This window comes from Protopterus annectens, chromosome 2.part2 (assembly GCF_019279795.1).
Source record: "Protopterus annectens isolate FY-2018-M chromosome 2.part2, PAN1.0, whole genome shotgun sequence".
Lineage (NCBI taxonomy): Eukaryota > Metazoa > Chordata > Ceratodontiformes > Protopteridae > Protopterus > Protopterus annectens.
In genome coordinates, this window is record NC_056730.1 from 363,301,796 (window position 1) to 363,319,791 (window position 17,996).

Sequence of the window (17,996 nt, forward strand, 5' to 3'; positions counted from 1 at the left end):
TGCCCATCATTTTTCTGTTTCCAAAGGCTCTACTATCCAAGTAATGTCTTCATATGCTTTCTATTACAATAGGTCTCATCCAAGTTCTGGTGCGGTTGTAATGAAACCATTTTATTTTTTTAAACTATACCTCTACTATTTTTATAGCTTGGTTGAGTGACGTTTAAAGACATGCAGGTAGGCGCGTGCATGAATGGATGTGCCTTCTTTGAAGGTTGGGCTGGCACCTCAGCACCGTAAAAATCCACTGCCAATCATTAGTGGACCGGAGTTCCACTGTGGTGACCCCTAACTGGGAAAAGCCGAAATACAATAGTTTTATACCGTTTTTTCTATATAACATAGTAACTACCAAATGCAATATTCACCTTACTCTGTCCTATCACCTTTAATCAATACCCCCTATTCACAATGGTCTTCTTCTTGGATAAAGATCTTGTGTCAAAAAGGAGGGATTCCAAAGTGACTATTGATCAGTGTGTAAGATGCTTACCTTAGATTTAAGGCCTTCAGCTCATTCACAGTCTTGATAACGACTTTTTCTCATGGGTATTAATTCTGATCTCCATCTTCATGTAATTACTCTTTTAGCTATTAACAGAACTACACCGACTAAATAAATACACCTATCAGAGCCTGCAGTAGGTCTAAGCTCATATAGGTCCAGTATCTGACCTAGCAGAACAACCTCCTTTGCTAGCCCTGCTTCTTTATTGAACAGTTTTCTTACTATGTTCTAGATGTCTTTCTTAAACTGATTCCACTTGGAACATGTCCAGACATTGTGCTCCCAATCCCCCTTTTTGTCCTATTTGTATATGCAACACCTTTGATCTGCCTGATGAAATATCTTAGGCAATTTATCAGGTGTATAAAATACTTGTGTAAACATTTCAAAGCAAAATTACTAAATCTCCTGAACTTGGTTAAATGCTTTAGTGTACGATAAATCCCCTGCCACTGCTTCCTTGTGGTCTACTAATTTCTTCTCCTACTCCAACATGATTTTATCGTCTTACATCTTATAGTTATTCTGTAATATTTTATAGAACCTGCTGACGAATCATTTAATCTTTGCTTTTACTTTATCTTGCATACATCAGAATTCTTCCTAGTTCTGGCATCTGCCCTCTTGCTTCTCCCTTTCCCTTTGTTCAACCTGCAAAAAAATCACCACCTGTAACTTATACGTTTCCTTACCTTTACTTTGATCTAATCAATTCTTACTGAAAGTATCTCTTCCACTACACAAACAGGACAGCTATAATGGCATCAGCTCAACCTTCCAGATCTTCAATTTCCTTGCATAGAGTATTTTTTCATATTGTATAAATACTGTTTATTACTGGCAAATCCGCTTCGGTTGACCGTTTAAAATGTCGACTCTAAATGTGTAATTCGAAATGCCATAAAGTAAACCAAAGTGAAAATAAATACATCGACAACCGTGGTTCGATGTATTCGATATAGCAGGAGGTGACATCACTCACCTCCTGCTATGCGCATTAATGTACCGTTAAACTGTACAGTCAACGGTATGTTAATTTTACTGTTTTGCAGGGGGACTATGCCCCCTGCACCCCCACACCCCCTGCACAATAAATATACCAACTCCAAGATAGCACTTCAGTGAGAAAATGGGCTAATTCCCTGTTCGTCACTGAACCATGATCCCCCTGCACAATGTCGAGCCCAAATACGTGAATTACAGTACCCATTCAATGTAGTGTAGTTGGCCGATTTGGGTTCGACATTCTGTCAGCTTAAAAACTGCAAGTCGACCATATTTTGGTTGACCGATGCAGTTTCAAGGTTTTCAGTGTAAACCTATAAATATATCTCACTGTACTGTTATTAGAATATTCTCTAATCACCAGGGACCAAACATTCAGTGTAATTGTATCTAGACTACAGCTTTACTGAGTAGCTCAAAAGTAACACTACAGATCAAGTCATCATATATGTCCATTCATTACAACACAAAGAAAGAGGGGAGGGGGGAATGAAACCAGCTCTGGAATGGGTTGGCCCTCACTCTTGCTATTTATGTAAGGCTGGCTGCATAACGGTGAACCTTGAAGGTGAGGTAACTGGTTTCAGGGGGTCAGGAATGTTCTCTCTGGTGGCGGATCTCCAGTTACAGAAGCCTGCACTGGGCCTCACGGTGGAATCAGGCCATGTTTCTCCACAAAGCACTCTGACATAACATACAAGAACAGATCACACAAGACACTGAAAGGCTGGTACAAATCCGATGTTTGGCTGGTCTTTCAGGCCTTGATGCTTGAGGGTGTCCCACAGCCTTCTCTTTAATAGCCTGAAAATTATCTTATGCACTGCTACTTTTGACAGATGACTTTTGACAGATGATCACAAGAACAGGCTTTCCCTCTGCCCATGACTTGTGCAAAAGGATCTCCTGTTTCTCGTCTTGACATCATCTTTCTTTCTCCTCTGCCTGTGCCTGTTCTCTTTGCACCTCCAGCTGCTGCATTCCCTTGGCTGCTGTGAGCTTTAAATGTTTCATTTCAAGTGTAAGTCACTGTAATTCCAGTAGGGTTTTGAGATCCTCCTGCCATGAAACAGATTGTCCTTAGTCTGGCTCCTGCACACTAACAGTTTCTGCTAGGCTGTTGTCCAGACACATTCAAAGCTGGCACCATTTCTTCTTTGGACATCTGACCATGCTGGAATCCTTTTGCGTTGCACTCTTTTTACATCTCTGCCACTGACACCCACTAACAAAGGGTCTGCCAAACAACTTAGTCCTTGGACTCCTTGTGGTACTCAGAATTTCAGTATGTAACCCTGTGGCCTATGGTTACACATTGACCATTCAAACAGTAACATTAAATCATGCTGAATTGATACATACCCGCAGTTCACAAATGGTTTCACACAGAGGAATTATGACAAATCATTGCAAAGCAATACTGCTTGGTATATGCCAGAACCTAATTAAAAAAAAAATCTTATAGGCAGTTGCTTCTCCCATCAGATGATAAAAATGATTCTGTGGAGCAGTTTAAATAACCTTGATCTCCAACATGGACCTGTCACTGATGTTATGTATTTGTGATGACAAAGCCTTTTAATAAATCTCATGCATTCATTTTCTAATACTTGCTTTACCCTAGTCTAGGTTGCAAGTGAGCAAGAACCTATCTCAGAAAGCATAAAGCAAATAACCAGTCCTGGAGAGGATGTCAACCCATCACAGATATACAGACACACATCCAAATATACACACATTTAGAGACACACACAAACACTATCTACTTGTAAGCACATCTTTGGGATGTGACACTGGGAGGAAAACAAAGCATAAAGTGAAAACCCACAAAGACACAGGAAAGGCATGCGGACAACTGAAAACTGCTACATAATATCTGACTTTTAAATTATACACAACAGCATTGCACTAGGCAGATGCCTATCATTACCTGCTCTGGAATACTCATTTGCTTATTGATACTGCTAAATCATATACAGTTTCCCAAAACTACTAGTAACAATGACAAAATGCATTCAAATGACTTATTTAAAAAGGTCCATTAACTGAGCATCAGTATGCTTCTCTACAGAGAACAAGACGTCTTCCAGTACACCAAAAGGGAAAACACCAAAACTGTAGTTTTATCCACAAAGTATTAATCATAAACTAGTGTCTCCTCCCTAGCACATAAACCAAAATGCAATGCTATATGTAGGATGATGCATTCCAAGGCATCTGTTAATGTATCACTTACTGTAACATGACATTCTCACTTCTGCAGTGACAAAAGTATTTGGCTCTCATTTCAGTAGTACTACATTTTGTAGCTTACACAGCCTTTCATTCATCCATTTTCAATGCTTGAATTATCCAAGTCAGGGTGTCAGGGCATAGGGTAAAAAATAATTATGGATGGGACTCCAGTCATTCTCAGATAATATGCACATCTCTCTCACCATAGCCGGCCTTAGTTATAGGCCAATTAGGCATCTGCCTAGGGTGCCACTCTAGCAAGGGTGCTTTTCCAGTATTTATTTGTTTTGTTTTTTGTAGGAAAGAAGTGGCTTCTTTAACTCTGTTAACTGATTACAGGAAAAAAATGAAGAGTAAAGCAAACTGTGAGAAAAAGGAAGACAAATGTAATCTGGATGGTGTAGGTAGACCAGGATGGGGGCACAGGGTAATGGGGGGGGGGGCAGTGGAATCCTTATGCCTAGGGCACCAGTTGATCTAAGGACAGACCTGTCTCACATGCACACACACACACACACACACACACACACACACACACACCTACCCATGGTGGTAATCTGAGCATCGTTAATTCATTTACTGACATTTCTGACATGCTGGAACTGGACTGTGACATCTCCATGGTTATACTTTCCTTTAATGCCAACTGCTCAAAAGTGACTGAGCAAAAAGTCAATGTCACCAAATTTACAAATGGCAAGATAGGGCAAATTGTTAATTAGAAGCAAACTATTCATTTTTGAATGAGGTAAGATAACCTGCCCATATAAGCCTGGTGCTTAAACATACTTATGCAAGTTTAGAAGCTGTACATTACTGATGAAATAGTTATGACTGTAAGAGAAATATTGCCTACCCCCCTCCCCAAAATGAGACATATTTTTTTCATGGGAGAAAAGCTATAAGGGGAAACACCATGATTCAATGGGGTAAAAAATATTGTTACGGAAGAAAGCACACAGGGTTAGATGGGAATGCATTATGAAATTCATTCCGTATGCTCATTACATTACAAGTGCTCTCCCTACATTTCAGTAATTAACTTCTTTTCAGACTGCAGCTAAGGTAAAAACTGGCAATGAACTATATATATATATATATATATATATATATATATATATACTACAACTATAAATAATACCAACCTACTGAATTGTTACTCCATGGTCACATGACTGGCTAAATCAGCTACTTTAGAGTAAGTAATTAGCAGCCTGTTACATTTTCAAGAACATAACTGTACAGAATGAATATACATGTGAATACTATAAATAACTGCTGCTAATTTGTTCGTGATAACGTACTCTGTTGGGTTTCTAAAACCAAATTTAAAGCTACATTAAGTTTAACTCTTATCTAACCACTTGACAGCTGAAAAGGGGTGATTACTGTCAAATTCACTGTCTGCTCAATAAAACTGAATATTTAATTAATAAGCAAGCAAAGGCAGCAAAATTATCTAAATAAGCTTCACTCACAAAGTTCAATTAGTCCAGCCCTCTAAAATGTCAGTTCAGGAAATTGATAAGATCACCAAACCATGAAGAATGTTTACCTGAAGAAAACAATGCAAAGGTCTAAGTGATGTTTTTAAATTAGAAACTTAAAAATACAACCAGAAGAAGTTAAGAAATGACTGCTCAACAATAAATGATATAATACAGAAATTACATTTAATGTTAATGTTTAAAACTGCGGTTTTACTGGGAATCTGTGTTTCAGCTGACTAAACACTCTTCCGAGTCTATGAAAAATACTACAGTGTTCCAGAACTTCTGGATTAAATGATCCAAATATGTAATATAATGTAACATATTATGCTGCCATCGGATAAATTCCTTGCACTACCCTTATTCCCTTAATGATCACCCTTCTAGTTCCTTATCACTTCACAGGTATCAATGAACGCCCTTCTAGTTCCCTGTCACTTCACAAGTATCGGTCAGATTCAAATCTGGATGTTATATGTGGTCACCCAGCTAGCAGTGAAATAAGTGGAATGCTGTTTGATGGCAATAGTAATACAAAACAAAATGTAGAAGTTGTATTCTGCCTAAAATGTTAACGTTCACAAAACAGTACATACAAACTAAATTTGCTTTTGTAGAGTAAAGTAAATTATACATGATCATATTTTGATACAGTTGGTATCTTTTCAGTTCCACATTACCGGGCCCAGTTATAAATGGTCTACTAATGTCACTAGCTGTCACTATTAAAAGTGAGAAACAAATATCTGATTGAACATTAGCAGGGGAATTCATCAAAGATTAACTTGAGATATACATAATGTGTACACCTCAAGGTAACCTTTTTGAATTCATAGACAACCCTACCACTGCATTTTTGCAATAAACATGCAGCACCATGATGGGCTGCCTCCATGGTCATGCTAAATGCTAATGAAGTATTCCGGGGGAGAGGCATATGCTAATTAGACATGTGACCCCATGAAGCCATGACATGACACTTGGAAAGTCTCAGCAGAGGCCCAAGAAGAAAGGTTACATTGCACATAAGAAAAACATTATAAAAATATTTGATGGAATCAGTAAACATAATAAAAACATTATAAAATTATATTATACAATCAAAAGATAAAACTATACCAGGGAAAAGGATTACTGAAAAAAGATATCAGTCTTAGCTTTAGGTTTTGTGAAGGAATAAAAGTGGTGACCGATAAATAGGAGGGTAGTTTCAATTCATAGAATCGCTTGGCTGTGTAAATCAGAACTGCTGTACCTTGTACCTCAAAACAGTGAACATGGCCAAAAGGCTGTCTTCATTCCTCATGGTAGAAATACGTACCGAGAAGTCAAGTGGTAACAAAGAGTTAATAGGTGTATGCACGAGTGTATACAAGGTGTTATATATGTGTGTGTGTGTGTGTGTGTGTGTGTGTGTGTGTGTGTGTGTGTGTGTGTGTGTGTGTGTGTGTGTGTATATATATATATATATATATATATTACATACATAAATGTCTAGGTATGGGTATGTATATATATATATATATATATATATATATATATATATGTATATGTGTGTCTATGTATATATATATATATATATATATATATATATATATATATATATATATATATGTGTGTACATATATATATATATATATATATATACACACACACACACATATGTATACATATATATATACATACATATATATATATATACATACACATATGTATGTGTATATATATATATATATATATATATATATACACACACACACACACATACATATATATATATATATATATATATATATATATATATATATACACATATGTATATATATATATATATATATATATATATATATATATATATATATATATATATGTATGTGTGTGTGTGTGCGCACTTGTGTATCTTCCTGGGAGGCAGCAGTAGGGGAGTTAGTGGGAGGGAAAGTTAGGCAGGGTTGTGTGTAAATTTGTAAAAAATTGTTAGTAACCTTGCCATTGAGATTATTTCAGTAAAATACACTTTCCAACAAAATGCACAAGCTTTGGTTCAGGAAAAAAGCACAAATGTATGCATTTATTTATTTAATTTTGTTTAACAGGGTTCAGTACTGATTCTTCTGAAACAATTTCAGGCTCAGCAGAAGAGATGCATTCAAAATGGGCAGTTCAAAAATAGTATAAAGCAAACTATTCTGCAAATTTAAATCAAGAATAATAAAAAAAATATAAAAGTAGAACTGTGGAGTTAAAATGAATATTTTATATACACCACTATTATGTAAGTCAGATTCACAATGGAAGAGAATAAGGAAACAGATGAAAGATGTATTTACAATGACTAAGACAGAAAGCTACATGCATATTTATTTATAGAGCTAGCAGAACATGAGTATGGGAAAACTTCACATCATATGCCATAAGGAATGAAACGTTTAAACTGAGACTCTATAAGAAGAGATGGAATTTGACACTGGCAAAACATCTGAGTTTAAATAAGTGGTTAATACTGACACAAAATGAATTATAAAACTCACCTCAGTAGTAGTAGACGATGGTAATGGATTAGAGACCATTGGACCAAAAATATCTAAGTCGTCATTCAGTGCAGACGTTGTAGTGGTGCTTCCATTAACAAGAAGTGCTTCCGATGGACCATCTTAAAAAAGGGATATAGATTCCTCATTGTAAAATGAGAGTACTTTAACCACCAATATTGTTTTACATTCCAATTATTATTACTATGCACAAAAAAATCATCCCTTTTTAATAAGTTTGCTCTTCAGAGTAGCCTAACAATGCACTCAGACTAATTTTATGGTCTAAGGTAGGTCTGTGAAGTCGCAGTCAGCAATTCCCATCTTGACTGCATCACAAAAAAAAATTATCAAAAGACAGTTAAGAAAAATAATGTTTTATATGTGGGGAAAGCCTTGTCCACACATTATGCAGAGGTCTGTGCTCCCTGCACCCACTATATCTAATAATCATCTCAAAGGATGATGCATCTCCCAGGGAATACTTACCCCTTTGCAGCGACCACTGCCAAAGAAAGTAATTTTTGATGAAAACCGGCTTTTGCACACCTAGTAATTGTCAAATTATCCAGTTGACCAGAATTAACCTCGCTGCACAATCTTTCTAATGCATGCTAACCCTAAGCCGATCCCAGTCTTGCAACTTACCTTACAAAAACTATTCAGACAAATTTGGTCTGAGTCTAGTAGGATGGTTTTGATTAGGAGATGATATTTTTTTTTCCTTTTGCAATTTTTTCCCCAGATTTTTTTAAGAGTTTTTTCAGAAATGAAAGCATCAATATTTTATGTTTTAATGCTTACGTATTTCATTTAATTGTGGTATATTCATATGTGTATATATGGATCTACCTTAGTACATCAACAAGTCACAATACCGAAAACGAATTAACCGACACCAAAACATCGACAGTCATGTAACCAACGCCAGAAGATCGACAGTTCACAAACACGACATCGCATACGCCCGACACATCATACCAATAAACAAAACACATCCCCTATCCAACACCCACACACACAACACAAGCACACCAAAATCCTTACAAACGAACACTAACCCATACATACACAACTATCTACAACCCTAACCCAAACCCTTACCCTAAGGTCCGTCACTATCGCACACTCACCCAACCCGCGCCCTAACCCTAACTCACTTATCCCACCCCTACCCCTACTAAACACCAACATCGCACACTTACCTTACTCGCACACTCACCCAACCCGCGCCCTAACCCTAACTCACTTATCCCACCCCTACCCCTACTAAACACCAACATCGCACACTTACCTTACTCGCACACTCACCCAACCCGCGCCCTAACCCTAACTCACTTATCCCACCCCTACCCCTACTAAACACCAGCATCGCTCACTTACCTTACTCGCACCCTATCGTCCGTCACTACCACATACTTACATATCCTTTCCCCATCGCAGCTTCTCAGCGTCGGTGTCTTCCTCCGTCGGTCTTCCGCCTTGTCGATCTTCTGGCGTCGGTGACGTGACTTTCGATGTTGTGGTGTCAGTAAATCCGTTTTCGCTATTATAACGTGTCAATGAACTCAGATAGACCCGTATATATATATATATATATATATATATATATATACACCTAAATATGTCTGTGTGTGTATATCACATATACAAAAGAACTGCAAACTGTCAAAAAGTTGTCCAAACACTTATAAATCCATAAAGATTTTTTGGACATGAAAGAAAAATCACTTCACTCCGTGTAGTAGCTTTGACGTCTTTTAATCCAGCAGTTGAAATCTTTTAATCCAGCACTAAAAAATGTCCACCAAGACAACACTATAAAAAAGGGGGTGTATATGGTGCAGCCACCAAAACATGTGTTTAGGGAGCTTGCCCCATGCAAAGAATAACAGTGATTCTTAACATCTGATGCTCTCTTGTTGTTGCAAAGTAAGTTTTATTCAAAATTCTGGGACTCAGAATTAACAGGTCTAAGAAGTAAAATAGGGAGATGCCGCAAACAATTTTCAAAAATATTCAAGCTGCCAGACATAGCTATACGCACTACTCCATACCTAGATAAGCTATGCAAATAATCTGTCCAAGTATCTTCTATGATTCATAAATGTGTGAATCTGAGGGGAAGTGTGTGTGTATGGAACAGATTTATGGAACTTCAAGTATAGCCATACCACACAGCATCAGTAGTCAAACAACCAATGTCCCAGAAATGATGATGTCCTACTCAGCTCAACATAGATAAACAGTACTATCTTCATGAAATGAAATGAAAAGATACTGCACAAAACTCATAATAAATGGATATAAAGGCACAGCATTCTTTTGTTATGTGCACTGCATACAAGCACAATGACACAACACACACCCTGCCCCCAACACAATGATAAAAAAGATCTCCTGCAAACGACAGGGAAACCTTCACCAGATCCGTCATTATAACATTATGCAAATTAAGCCCATATGAGAGTCATGGTCAGGGGGACAGTTTTATGAATCATCCCAGCCTTCTTTGCACTGTAGCAACAGTATGCAAGGCATACTAACCTAGCTCCATGACGCAGAGGGATAAAGTTCTGACAGTTCAGACAATGGAAGAGCTAGGTGAGGGGTGGGAGTGACTCGCTTATGTCTACCCACTCATTCCAGGGAGGCAGGGGGGAAGGCACATGCATAGACACAATGCCAAGGCTGATGGAGACTGGGGATGCTTATGGGGGTGATGTCTAAAAGGGTGGGGCACAGCACTGGCTGAGTCAGATGTAGAAGCATAAGTCCCAGTGTGCGATGGACGCCAATTTCTTGGACATTAAGTGCACCCACTAGGAGAACGGGAAAATCAATTCCTCCAAAGCAATTTGTCACTGCCCCAGGATACACTAACCTCTTTACCAGAGCTGAATGTGAATGGTGGAAGTCTGAGGGATGCTGTCAGAAGCCTGTCACTACCTCAACGGCAGTTTTAGCCACTGATGTTTTAGTAAAAGTGTTTTGCCAAAAGCACTTTCACTGACTCCCTTTTCTCCACTGACCTGATCTCAGAGTAGGTTTATATAAGTTTAGTTGGTATGCGGTGGGTGTCCCCTCAAATGGGAGTGTAGGGGGCTTGCCACCCTGCAAAAACAGAGTTCCTCTGAGTTTCATCGAAAGTGTTTTCAGTGAACCATTTTCAGAGTTTTTGCTGACAGAGAAAACAGGTGTCAATACAGCAACATGATTCCACGCTGTCACTGCCACAAACACACATGCACAAAACACTAAATAGATGCACACATGTGCTTGTTTGTGGGTGGATGTGTGTGTGTTTACATACATGCACCTCTGTGTCTTGTAGCAATCTGCATGTCTCCCAAACAAAGGAAACCATAGTGCCACAGGCTGGCATCCCATCTAGCAGTTTGTAATGCACAAGGACATTAACAAACTGCACAGAAGGCAGAAAATCTTTGTTAGGTACTCGAGTCAGGAAATGATAAGCAGTAGTTAATACTGCCAGATTAAGTGAATAGTGCTTTTACTGTGACAGTATTAACTACTGCCCACCAAGAAAGCGAGCCAGAGTCAGTAATGAAATGAGCTAGACAACCAGGTAACAAAACCTCCCTTTTCAAAAAAATTCAAGACGATGATGATGCCAAAGTGTAGTAATAGCAGCTGAAAAGAAAGTTAGCTCTTTTCTGTATAACACTAAATTAGTCTTTGATTTATGTGTACAAACCTTTCTAATGGCGAGTTCCCTTAAGATTCTTAAATGATGATGAAGACCAACAACGCTAGTCTTCAGGAAATGGATGCTGGGCCTGAATGCAAGGCTTCAGACCATGTCTCATGGTCAGACAGTGAGCAGATGGACACAGAGGTCCATTCTTTATTCTAAAGCGTTAAAGGGGAAGAGGAAACTAGTGTTCTGGATTAAAAGCAGGCTTTGCTGTATGTTTCTGCACTGTATGATGTGCAGAATGACAGGAAGGAAAAAATATCTAAAGAATCCAATTCATTTGATGCAAGAGAAAATCCTCCTGAGGGAACAGTCCCATGACCTTGCTGCCAGCAGCAATTAAAAAAAAATTATGACGTGAAGGAGAAATAAAGACACCATCTCTGTCAGCTCCATATGAAAAAGAACTTGCTATGAAGTGAAGGATTGAACATCCATTTGCCTTGTAATCTTGTTGTCTCCTAAAAGCCTAAGACCCATATATTCTATAATATTGCTTACTAAAAGCATTTGCTTCTACATTGTGCCCACCTTTCAAACTGTAATGTCAAAAACTTGTTGTACAATGTCCATTTTCAAAGGAGCATCAGATAGTGTCAGAGGTTGCAGGATCATATATTCTATGCTTGCCAATTCAAAGCAAAATGGTAGTATTCTGTAACTTAATTTACACACATTTGAGTCACAATCAAGAATTATATTCAAGGTTTGGAAGGAACACAGCTCCCAAGTTTATTTGGCAAGATCCTTCTATAACTGAATGCATACCATTGGACAACTAAAACTCTAAGAAAGCACCTTATTCTAATATGTTGCCTCAGCAGAGAGTAGCTTCTGCGCATGAAGATGTACGAAAGAAATATCTGAAAATTCTGAATTACCCATCAAAAGGTAGCTCCAGCACCCCAGAGGTGGAAACTGATATTTACTTGACTGAGGAATTTCACTTTATGGCTCGAGAGGAATACTGTGTAAAGATTGAAATGTCTCAGATGTGGCCTTATTTATTAAGCAGGTAACTAACTACACAATACACAAGTGTCACTTTTCAGGAGTGACTCGGGAGAACTGACAAAGTGACTTGTTCACTGTCAAACAATATTTAACTGGATTCTGAGGGAATCCAACCTTGGGCTACAGGAAGCAGTTTGTTAACAGCTCACAGTATCTGAGCTAACTACCATATAAAAATCTTCGATACACCTTCAAATTATTTAAATTCTAAGGACTGCATTTAGGTTACTGATTTCTTTCTGTGTTTTATCAACCTTTTTAACCATCTACCTACCTATCTCAATGTTTGTTTCTATTTTTCATGTAGATGAAATGGACAAGACTGGTAAACTAGCTCCACAATTGCTTGCAGTTCCAGTTCCCCCTGTGTCTGTCTGAGTGCGCACACCTACATCAGAATAAACTGTCACTAGGTAAAATAGTCATGCTCAAAATTACTCCAGGTGTACATGTATCCCATCATGGAATGTTTCATGCCTTATGAACACTGATTCTGAGGTACGTTCCACCTCCCTGTCTCCTTGAACTGTACAGAGTGAGTACTAAAATGAAAGGAGCACCATATATATATATATATATATATATATATATATATATATATATATATATATATATATATATATATATATATATATATATATATATAAACCTGGCAAATATACCACTCTAATCAACAAGCACAATATTACAGTCAGCATGTGTAAACTGTCTGCTTTACTGACATCACGAAACAGAGGGTGCCACTGAGCAATTATAGCATTAATGCATTATCAGGGTGCAGAGTATGACAAAGAACCCACAAACACTGGGGTTTGAAAAGGAGGGCAACTCCAGACAGGGGGAAAAACATAACAGACTGAATATATTACATTAAGAGTACCAAGCTAATGTACTGATGCTATTATTTACTGTATTCTGTAGGTTTCTTTTTTCTTTTCATGTTTTTGGCAAAAAAAAAAAAAAAAAGGTTTGATACATGTTGCTAGCCAGCATATACGAATTGTACTTTCAATGATATCTTAAGATGACGTGAACTAAATAGTGCAGTTTTGCAGTTTTCAGTCCCTAGAACACATAACTGGCTTTCAAATCATAAAATTAACACAAATTGCCTTTTATTTTAAAATTTCTTGCCTCATCAAGTTATTGAAAAGAAAAAAAAAACTTGTTATCATGATGGTTGTTGAAATCTGTCTTTCTCAGAATGTGTTATCAGCTTCTTACTATCAACAGAGCTAGTAGCAGTGTGTGGTCTGGGACATACTGGATGCATATGCACTTTTATTGAACTTTATTAATTATGTGCTTGTTTTTAATTACTTGCAGATAAATGAATCATATTTTACAGAGAAGTAAACTAAAGTTAGTGATATCACACTTTTGGGATATAATTTTCAGTTCTATGCTTTTGTAAGTAGGCATGTCACGTTATAATTTTTTTAGGCAAAGGAAAGGTTCTTGATCTGTTTTTAAAACTTCTATTTTATTTACCAAGGAAAAGAACACTGTGGCAGCTTATTTGTAAATGTAGATGTGTATATGTGTGTGTGTGTGTGTGTGTGTGTGTGTGTGTGTGTGTGTGTGTGTGTGTGTGTGTGTGTGTGTGTGTGTGTGTGTGTGTGTGTGTGTGTGTGTGTGTGTGTGTGTGCATACTTCATATATGGTCAAAGTGCATCAATTCTGAATGCATTCTGTTTGAATGAGTAGAATGCATTCTAAAAGGAATAAACATCAGACTAGTATTTGTTATAGATGGATGAATAACAGAGATAAGTTTTCCCTTTTCTCCTTGAAGTAGATACATTTACGTTACTGGGGGAGTGGAGGATGCAATCCCACGGACAAAAGGTGCAGGGGGACTTGCCCTCTGCAAAATTTATTTATTTATTGATTGATTGATTGACATTTGTTGACTGGGAAAGTCTGACTGGGTCAGAAACCCATTTTCAGCGAAGGCCCGGGGAGAAAAGCTCCACATAAAGTATACACATAATTACAATTTAAAGATGGTATATACACAGATACATTTTAAAATAGTATAATACAGTTTAAACTTGGTACAATAATACATACAGTTATAGACTTTGTGCAGCTTAATATATGGCTAGGATATCAGTTTTACATTCTGAAATTCTAGACAATAATTTTAGAGGGTAAAATTAAATGAGTATAAGTTTGTTAGATTTTTATAGACTGTAAAAGGTAAGGTGTTATTAGGAGTAGATAGCAGGACAGTAGGTGTAGGATGGTTAAGGATAATGGTTTAAGGAGTGAAGGTGATATAAGGTTTGTAAGAGTAGACATACTTTTGGGAAAAGGAGTTAGATGTTCTGTGAAAAGTACAGTCTAAGAATGAGTGTATAGACTTGGAAGAAAAGAAGAAATTAACTAAGTATGTGGAAGGATGTGAAGTGAGACGGCTGAAGAAGGGATAGTGGGTAGTATTAGATGTACAGTGTTGAAACTAGAACAGAGTATGTTAGTGTTGTTTAAAGGAGGGACACAATTTGTAAGGAACAGTTTTTTATGAGTAAGTTTGAAGGTCTTGAAAGAATTTAAGATGGTGATGTTAGAGGGTAAGGTGTTCCAAAGTCTTGCAATGGTGTAGGAACAGAGGCTATGTCCATCTCTTTTGTTAGGTTTGTATACTCTTACGATTTGTCTGTTTGTAGAAAGGAGATTTCTGGATGGGGCTTATGGCTGTAAGATTGGTTTTAATACTAGGCAATTGCCTGCGTTATATATTATTTTGTGTGCTAGAGGCAGTTGTGCCAAGCTAAGGTAATGGGGGAAAATCCAGCCAGTTTAGTTCACTGAGGGCATGACAGTGATGTGTATGATAAGGTAAGTTCGTAGCAAATTTAGCTATTTTACAGTAGCATGATTCCAAGCAGTTATTTTAGTTTTTCCATTAGTCAGTTTTTCGAAGTCTTGTTCAATGAAGCAGACTTCAGATTATTTGTCTTTTGGCAATATGTCATCATGCTATACATATATATATATATATATATATATATATATGTGTGTGTGTGTGTGTGTGTGTGTGTGTTTATGTACACACACACACACACACACACACACACACATACACACACGAGGGATGTATATAGGTTCATAGGTTGGTACTGGGCTATCTGCCCGAAGGCATATATTAGCCCAGCCACATTGTGCAGTATTCACCGCCCCTTTAGTAGTTCCCTAGACCCTTGTACTAGCAGCTAGTACCCTTGATCCCTATCTAGTAGTGCTGTTGGTGTGATCCCCGGTGTGAACTTTCTGTTACCCATCCACTCATCAAGGTTCCTCTTAAAGAGTGATAGTGAGGGACTCTGTCTTATGTAGATCAGGACCCTGTTCCATTGTAAAGGAAGTCTCTGCGAAGGGAATCTATCCCTCCAGCATGTTCTATTCATTGTTGTGTTGAGGTTTATATCCCTAGAGCATGTAGCTTGAGTAGATTTGGTTTTGCTAAGATGGAGCATGTTCAACAATTCTGGGTTGGACATGGCTCTGTACGTTAGACAGAGATCGCCTCTGAGAAAGCGGTATGCAACAGAGAACAGACTTAGCTTTTTCAATCGTGCTGCATAGGGCAACTGTTTGAGGCCAGTAATCCTCTTGGTTAGGTACCTCTGTGGTCTCTCCAGCTGCTGGAGATGTCTAGCCAGGTACATTCCAATTGGTGCATTGTACTCAATAATGGGTCTGATGAGGGAAGAGTAGAGGGGCACCATTACATCCTTAGATCTTGATGTGAACCCTTTCGTGATCAGATGGGTCACATAGAAGGATTTTCTAACCACTTTGGCAACATGGTTATCAAAGGAAAGCGGACTATCTACTTGGGTCCCTAGTTCCCTTATTTCTTCTTCAGATTTCAGGGGATTACCTCCTATGTTGTAGTTTGCCGGTACTCTGTTTTATCCAAAGGGGATTACTACGCATTTGGTTGCATTTAGCTTGAGACCATGGCTTTGACACCATGCATCAGTCTCATTTAGGCCCTTCCGGAGGATCTCCATGTCGGCCGGAGACTCTATTATAGCACCCAGTTTGCAGTCATCCACAAACTTAGTCAGCCACAGCCCTTCCGTGCTTGCCTGTACTTCTGAGAAGTATATGCCAAACAGGAGGGGCCCCAGGACAGAGCCCTGAGGCACACCACTCATTACTGGTCTGGATTCGGACATAGATCCTGCTACTCTTACTTTATGGGATCTGTTTGAGAGCCAGTTTGCGATCCATCTTGTGACGTAAGGGTTTATGCCCAGGCTAGTGAGCTTATCAATAATACCTGAATGGGGAATGGTGTCAAATGCTTTAGCAAGTTCAAGGTAAGCCGTGTGTACCTCCTTTCCCTTATCTATAGCCTGAGTAACTGTCTCAAAGAAATCCACCAGGTTCAGGAGGCATGATCTGCCCTTGACGAAGCCGAACTATGTGGGGTCCAGTGACTGAAGGTTCAAAATCTCTCCATTTATGAGTTCCATAATGATTCGCTCCATAGCCTTACAGATCAGACTGGTCAGGCTTATTGGTCGGTAGTTCCTAGGGTCAGTTGTGGCCCCACTCTTGTGTAGCGGGACCACCATTGCCATGCGCCATTCTATGGGCACATATCCTGTGGAGAGGTAGAGACTGAACAGGGTATTAAGATGCGGGGTTAATTCCTTTTGGAGCTCGTGTATGACACAGCCTGGGACACCATCTGGTCCCATGGAGGCAGTGTTTTTAGCTTTAGATAGAGCCTTGTTAACCAACGTATCAGTAGTAATTGGACTTATACAATCCCCTGGAATGGTAATAGGCCCTGTAGGTGGTGAGAGGGGGGAGAAATTTGCACTGAACCTGTCAGCCAAGATGTTGGCAATGTCAGAAGGGTCAGTGTATTTTGTTCCATTTTGTACTAGCTCAGAACAGACCTGAGCATTGCCATTTAGGTTTTTGACGTAGCCATAGAAGGCCTTATGGTTATCCTTGGCAACTTTCTTTTCAAAATTAGCTTTAGTTGACTTGATGAGGGCCTTCAGTTTCTTACTAAGGCGGATCAGGGATGATTTTTCTACTTGAGATTTGGCCTTTTTTTTGTATAAGTCTCCTCCTTTTATTGTAAAGTTTGCTTATGGCCGGGGTCCAGCAGACTGTTTTTTTCTTGCTTGAGGAAGGAGTCTTGGTTTTATTTTGGATAGCACGGACCATGCAATCCTGAAGATGCATATAGAGTGCCTTGGTGTAGGATTCCGCATCCTGGATATCATTATCCTTCTGCAAGGGAATAGTGAAGCTTTCCACTTTGGATGCAAGTAGTTTGAAGTTTGCTTTGGAAAGGTTTTTGACTATGGTTTCTTTGACTAGGGGAGGTGGAGGGGTGAGGATGTCCAGGGTTATCAGTTTGTGGTCGGATCTGACCAAGGAGGGAGTGATAACGGGGTGTGGTACAATGAGCGCCCATATTTGTGATGATTAAATCCAATATGTTGTCCCCTCTAGTGGGG

The 17,996-nt window shown here is 38.6% G+C and overlaps 1 protein-coding gene across 1 annotated transcript in view; it reads right to left on the bottom strand.

The window, feature by feature from the left end:
* The window catches only part of SMAP1 (small ArfGAP 1), a 3,101,511-nt gene that overhangs the window by 694,654 nt on the left and 2,388,861 nt on the right, over positions 1-17,996 (bottom strand). The window contains exon 8 of the mRNA XM_044063898.1: positions 7,770-7,891. Coding sequence (XP_043919833.1) covers positions 7,770-7,891 — 122 coding nt within the window. The remainder of the gene's footprint in view (positions 1-7,769; positions 7,892-17,996) is intronic.